The sequence below is a fragment of the Sceloporus undulatus genome, chromosome 1, assembly GCF_019175285.1.
Source record: "Sceloporus undulatus isolate JIND9_A2432 ecotype Alabama chromosome 1, SceUnd_v1.1, whole genome shotgun sequence".
Classification (NCBI taxonomy): domain Eukaryota; kingdom Metazoa; phylum Chordata; class Lepidosauria; order Squamata; family Phrynosomatidae; genus Sceloporus; species Sceloporus undulatus.
In genome coordinates this window covers 270,851,874-270,858,781 of record NC_056522.1, presented here as the reverse complement: position 1 = coordinate 270,858,781, position 6,908 = coordinate 270,851,874, and the positions used below count along the sequence as shown (strand labels likewise).

The window sequence follows — 6,908 nt, the reverse complement described above, 5'->3', positions numbered from 1 at the left end:
TAATAATAATAATAATAATAATAATAATAATAATAATAATAATAATATGTTTTATTTATAGACCACTATTCCACAATGATCATAGCGGTGTACAATAAAAATTGCAATACAAAATTAGCCCCTACCCACCCCCTCACTCCCTCCAGGCTGGACGATGACAGTTGGCCGTGGAGGGAGGGCTCTGTCCCTTCAGGGCAGTCCCGATGGTAGCTGCACTGTGGTGTGGTGTGTTAAGGGAGTTGATTTAAATTAGTCTTTTTTCTGTCAAACAGGGCAATTAAAATAAACATCTTAAACCATAATTGGAACATGACACATCAGCACTGTTCATAGCACTAATTTTCATCTTTCTCTTCTTTATGAGGGATCCTCTTCTTCAAGAGATACAAAAGCAGAGAGGCATTGACCACCAACTGTAAATAGCCAAAGGATGAGACTCCGTATCTTCTGTATAAAAATCCTCCAATTGTTGGCCCTATTGTTCGTGTCAGTGGAGCAACTGAAGCACTTATTCCCAGCATGGCACCTTGGAGAAAGGAGAAGAAAACAAATGTTAAGACCTACTCCAGTGCTCTAGTATTCAACAAAGCGATGCCTTCTACCATCCAGATCATGCACCCTACTCCTACACCTTGTGAAGCTGGTGCAGACATACGTGGCGCTATTGTTCTGTTACAGAAATGGATAAACTCTCACCTCAACAATGTACTTCTTTGCACAGCAAATGTTATGGTAACTCTGATTTCACGCAACAGTTTGTTGTCTCTGTGTAACTGAAATGTTGTGCATCATCAAATCATTTCTGACTTATGGCAAATCTAAGGTGACCTATGATGGAATTTTCTTGGTAAGGTTTATTCAGAGAGGGTTTGATCTTGCCATTCTCTGAGGCTGAGAGAGTGTGACTTGCCAAGGTCGCTAAGTGAGTTTCCATGACCAAGTGGGGATTTGAAACCTTGTCTTCAGGGTGTAGGCTAATGCTCAAAACACTTTACTATGATGGGTCCCTTTAATTGATTAGGTACAGGCTATATGATAGACCATATATCTCCATTTGAATATATGTTTTGAATATATTCTATATGTTTTAATTTGTAAGTTGCCTTGAGTCCCAGTTTTGGGGTGAAAGGCAAGGTATAAATAAAGTTAACAACACTGGGTCCAGTTTTGATGGGACTAGGAATTGGTTCTAGTCCAAAAATGGTAAGGGTCAAGGATTTATCAAGAAGACTGGCTGTTTAAAAGGCCTTGAATGAAATATTTCACGTGACAGTGTATGGTGTGGTTGTACAGTAAGGAGATTTGTCATAGTACACCTATGGGTGGATCAGGTAATGTACAGCTCCACCTGTGACAAGAAATGGGTTTGAGGCACTTCAATAGTCATGCCAGTTTTGGAGTCATTTACACTGCATTCATTGCTAGATAGAGATTTAATTTGGATGGAGAAAGCTTGTTTTCTTCTGAAGTGGAACCACTGGATTCAAATTACAAAGAAAAGAGATTCCACCTAAACAGTAGAAAGAACTTCCTTGTTGTAAGAACAGTTCAAGAGTAGAATAGACTGCCTTGGAAGATGGTGGAGTCTCCATCGTTGGAAGTCTTTAAATAGAGGATGGATGGGCATCTTTCAGGAATGCTTTATTGTGTATTCCTGTATGGCAAAGACTAGATGGACCCTGCAACCCCCTCCAACTCTGTGGAGTTTATCAGACAAGGGAAATTGAAAGTATAATCCAATGGCAATCTGAACGCAATCATGCGATTTCACGTTATTGCGTGATAGACTACCACACTCAATTTTGGGCAATGGCAAGCTATTCTCAGGCAATGGGAAATCAGTTCAAACACAATTCGAATTCACGTAAATTCACTGAACTAGTGAATTCACGTGAATGCGTTCTGGCCCCACTTTCTTTTCATTCAAAATTAAGAGAAATTCCTTCCGTGTGATAAACTCCTATGACTTTATAAGGCTAGTAAAAGCAATCCAAACAATGTAAACATTTTTTTACAACTCCAGTAGCACACACTGTCCCTAATGTCATTTCTTTGAAGCCCTGCTTCTTTTCATAACTAAAAATGTACAGTTTTTTCACTGAAATATACAAGCTTAACACTTTGGTTCAAGGGAATTAAAAGCTTCACTTCGGGACAGCTACATGTTTCAGTCTGCCCAAAACATCCCTTGTTAAATATAGCACAAATTCCAGACATGTCTTGACTGGTCACTGTTACTCCTCATCTATCAGATACCCCTGCACTATACTGCTGTATCTGTGAGTGTCCATTCAAGGAGCTGTGGAAATATGCATACAGGCCATTCCCTCATCCCATTCAATCGAGCATTTTGCTCCACTGGGCTGCTGACACAATCTTCCCTGTGCACCTCATTCCTGCTGAGCCATAATTTTAGTATTTTGCTGCACTCTTGCAGCTACTGGTGACTCTTCTTAACAACTCCATGCAACCTTTCAAATCAGGCATAGGATGAAGCCACTAAACTAGCTTTCATCTGTCACTGCATGTGGGCTCAGGAAGTAAACCAAACAGGCTCCATTTCCCTGACAAAAGCCCTTTTGAGAAGAACCCTGGATCTGTTCCATCTGCTGGCTCTTACCCCTCTCCCCAGCACTCTTCATTCCCTCATTTGCAAACACAGTACTGCATACACCGAGAACTGAAGATGTTGAAACTTTACTTATACTGGTATAGTAACCTCAAACTACATTTTAGCTGTAACCTTTAAAATATGATTCACAGGAGCAACATCCTTAGAAAAATCCTAGTATCCCAGCACGCAGCTGGTATTAGGCAGGAGGGCAAAATAGTAATTATTAATCTCCTGACTTTCTCTCAGGAACTCAAGATATGATACATGGTTCTTTTGTTGTATTATCACAACAATCCTGTGAGGTAGGTTTGCCTGATACATAGCAGTGAATTTCATAGTTAAGTGTGGATTTGAACATGGATTTCTCCAGCACAAGTCTGATTTTCTAAACTACTCTTCCCCAACTTAATGTTGTCAGATATGTTTGGACTACAAAACCTTAGATCCTGTAACCACTACCCTGCTGAAAACAAGTTGAAAGTGCTCCAAGAAAGCCTTTGCTTCCCAGAATGGGCACCACACACACATTTCCTTCACCCACTGCTATTTCTGACCAAAGACAAGTTTGGTCAAAAGTGCTTTTCAAGAGGCCAAAATGAGCTGAGTGTACATATTAAGAGCAGAAATCCCACTTTCAAATCAATAGCACATTCCTGGTGAAAAAATACACCAAAAAACCCCACTTCTTTCCTCCAGCCCACATGAATAGACAATTCAAATGGAATCTTTAAGATGCAACCAAGGGGGTGGTGGAAGACCAGGGTTTTGTTTGTACACTTGATATAAACGAGAGACAGGATGGATTTTAAAATGTTTTGTTCTGCACTATTACGCCCAGAATCCCCCAGCTAGCATGGCAAATTGCCATAAGTCTGGTGGTAATGTTTGCAGTTATACTATGGATTGATTGTTTTAATATGTACTGGTTTTATTTATTCTTTAAATTGATATGTGCTTTTAGCTGCTGTTGTGTATTGTATGTTAATTTTTGGTTGTTCCCTGCCTCAGTCCATGGAATCAGGCAGTTGAGAAGAAACAAGAACAACAACAACAACAACATTCTTGGGAGCAATGCATACAGCCCTGATGTGGAATTGACATTAGCAGTATTTGTGTAGGAATACTACTTGGTTGTGAATGGGGCAGGAGCCTCCAGGGCTAATGAGGCCCTGTATGATCTGGCTCCAATGTCCATGCAGAGAGGACTGCACAATTTGTTCACAAGAATATTAACGTTTGGAAATGCTGCTAGGTTCTCCCTCTTCCTTTGCAAGTGGCTTATTAAGTTATATGGGTCACTGGCTCCCTTGCAGGCATTCCTGTAACTCCAGCCCTACTAATCCTGACTAGTATTCACTGGCTTGGCAGATGTGCCACTCCAGTATAGGTTGCCCTTTGTTCTAAAATAAATTATGTGAGATGCTCCGAGACTTTAGAACTTGGCATTCTTCCTGATGAGCTCTCTACTTGGGCTGGCAACAAAAAGAGTTGTCAAGCAGAACAAGATGGTAGCTCAAAATTGCCAACTCACAACTTTTTCAATGTGAACCAGAAATGACTGGCACAGCCAACAGGTTCCTTCCTCCTGCTGGCTGGGGAGGAGGAGAAGGGAGAGAGAGAAAGAGTAAAAGAGAGAGAGAAGGAGAGAAAAAGAGAGAGGGAGGGAGTGCAAGCAACTGAATGAGGGCACATAAAATAAACATGCAGTCCAGGAACAAATCTTACCTGTGTCAGAAGCAGGGACGGACTTGGTCAGGATAATGTCAGTAATGATGCCAATCATACTGAAGGAGAACACCATGGGGGCCACAATGATGCAATAATGGAACACATTGGTCATCAGGACCTGGGAGATAAGAGAAAAACCGAATACAGTGGATCCTTGTTATACGCTGGGGTTTGGTTCCAAGAGCCCCCATGGATTGGGTTGCCATAATTCTCTACTAAAAACTGGGACAAAATGTAGGACAAAATTTAGACCAAAATATAGGGCAATTGTAGGATAAAATTTAGACCAAAATGTAGGACATTTAAAAAAAGAGGACCTAAAATGTCCTACATTTTGGGCTAAATTTTATCCTACAATTGCCCTATATTTTGGTCTAAATTTTGTCCTACATGTCCCGGTTTTCAGTAGAAAATTATGGCAACCCTACCCGTGGATAACAAAATCCGTGGATGCTCAGCTCAAGTCTTATTAAATATAATGACATAGCAAAATTGTCTCTTATAAAAAATGGAAATCAAGGTTTGATAACTTGAAATTTATGCTTTGTTGAAACATTTCAAACGTGGATGCTTGAATCTGTGTATAAAAAATCCAGATAAGAAGGCCCTTCTTAACATGGATTTTTTATACACAGATTCAAGCATCCAAGGTTTGAAATGTTCCAAAAAAGCATAAATTTCAGTACAAATATTGCAAAGGGCAGGTGAAGAGCTTGGGGGGAACTTTCTTTTTGGAACTGGAACCACAACAGGAATTCCCATAGCAGAGGCTGGGAAGAATCACGTATTCAGGAATATGTTCTTGCAACTGCTGTAGCAAAACACTGTAAGACTGCTCTTCAGCTCTCACAGCTGTAGCAAAGAGCTAACAGAAGCAGTGGTAACCACTTACCAATACAGAGGAACAACTGACCTCCCCTCTAATAATGCCATAAATCACTTAGGCTGAAGAGAAGTGCTAGGCTTCCCAGACAGCTGAAGGTGGTTGGGAGATGGGGGCCTATTAAGAAGAAGCCATCCACAGAACTAGAACCATGGTATTCTTCGGAACGCCTGAGAGAGTTGGTATCGGGGGCATTGAGCTCCAGTGGTTATGTTCCTACCTCTCAGGCAGATTCAAGCATGGATGCTGGGAGACAGCTGCCTCGTAAAAAAGAGCTGACAGCTGGCACCCCCCAGGGGACCATTCTGTCCCCATGCTGTTTAACATTAGATGGAGCTGCCGGGAGATCATCCAGAGACAAGGGCGTGGTGTTATCACTATGCTGATGACACCCAAATCCACTTCTCTATGTCTCCGACTGTTGCAGTGACTAAGGATGACATCCTCTCCTAAATGTCTGTCTTGAATCGGTAGTGGTCTCGGATGAGGGAAAACAAGCTCAGGTTGAATCCAGAGAAAATGGAGGTGCTTGCAAGAGAGACCCCTGGTCCCAGGGATGGAGATTTGTCAGCCAGTCTGGGTGGGGTCACACTTCCCCTAAAGGACGAAGTTTGCAGTTTGGGAGTGCTCCTCGACCGTTCTAACAGTTCATTTCAGGTGGAGTCAGTGGCCAGGAGCACTTGGTACCAACTTCGGTTAGATAACACCAACGGTGCCCCTATCTGGCCCAGGGAGAGCTTGAAACTGGTACACGCACTGGTAACCTTTCGTTTAGATTTCTGCAATGCGCTCTACATGGGGCTACCTTTGTACCAAGTTCGGAAGCTTCAATTGATCCAAAATGCTGCAGCCAGATTGGTCACAGGTACATCTAGATCTGACCATATACTATATCAAATATAAAATCATACACTGGCTACCGATCAGCTTCCGGGACCACATACAAAGTGTTGGTCATTACCTTTAAAGCCCACGTGACTGGGCCCGAGTTACTAAGGGAACCTGTGACACAATCTGCCCCGACACATGCAGAACATTGCGGAAGAAAATTGGAAATACAAAGACCGACAACACACACATTCCCATAAAGTGTCACAGCCGTGGCCCCCACACTTTGGAAACGACTTACCGGAAGAGATCTGTCTAATCACCACCTTAGATGCCTGCAAGAAGGCACTTAAGATGGATCTCTTCTGGCGGGCCTACCCATCTGATCTTCTGCTAACTGATCTTAAAGAACTTCCACACTTGATTCAATAGCACAGAAACTTGTGATGATTTGGCTATTTTAATGACTGTGCAAGTATTTTTGTGTGTGTTACTGACATTTTGTAACTGTATTGTTCGATTTTATTGTTGTAATCCCACTCGATCCGCAGGTAGAAGGGAAAAATAAATTTTATTATTGTTGTTGTTTGTGTATTAACTTGGAACAAATGGCCATTCATTGGGTTAGGTGATTTAGCTAGGGATTTCTTCTGGTTAGGAAGGTTTCTTAGTAGATTGTATTTCCAAGGAAACGGGCATTCTGATTAGGCCAGAGACATTGTTGAAATAATCGGAGGCATTTAGATGTTCAGAAGCTTGCAGGAACCTGCTTCAATTGTCTCAGTATGATTTAGTGCAACCTGACCTTTCAGGAGTGGGGGCAGTAGACACAAACTTTAAATTACTCTGTAAAGA

The 6,908-nt window shown here is 41.7% G+C and overlaps 2 protein-coding genes across 2 annotated transcripts in view; one reads left to right on the top strand and one right to left on the bottom strand.

Annotated features, from left to right (window-relative positions):
- The window catches only part of OSBPL5 (oxysterol binding protein like 5), a 358,346-nt gene that overhangs the window by 111,105 nt on the left and 240,333 nt on the right, over positions 1–6,908 (top strand). The gene's annotated exons all lie outside the window — the stretch shown is intronic.
- LOC121919984 (solute carrier family 22 member 18-like) lies at positions 84–4,529 on the bottom strand. The gene is made up of 2 exons (XM_042447050.1): positions 4,340–4,529; positions 84–526 (listed from the first exon to the last, which is right to left on the bottom strand). Exons 1-2 carry the CDS (start codon positions 4,452–4,454, stop codon positions 336–338), a joined length of 306 nt encoding a protein of 101 aa, XP_042302984.1. The 5' UTR covers positions 4,455–4,529; the 3' UTR covers positions 84–335.

Coding starts and splice junctions, on each gene's coding strand:
- LOC121919984 (XM_042447050.1), bottom strand. CDS start 4,454: ATGACCAATGTGTTCCATTATTGCATCATTGTGGCCCCCATGGTGTTC. Junction 527..4,339: donor CGTCCCTGCTTCTGACACAG/GTAAGATTTGTT, acceptor CCTTTCTCCAAG/GTGCCATGCTGGGAATAAGT.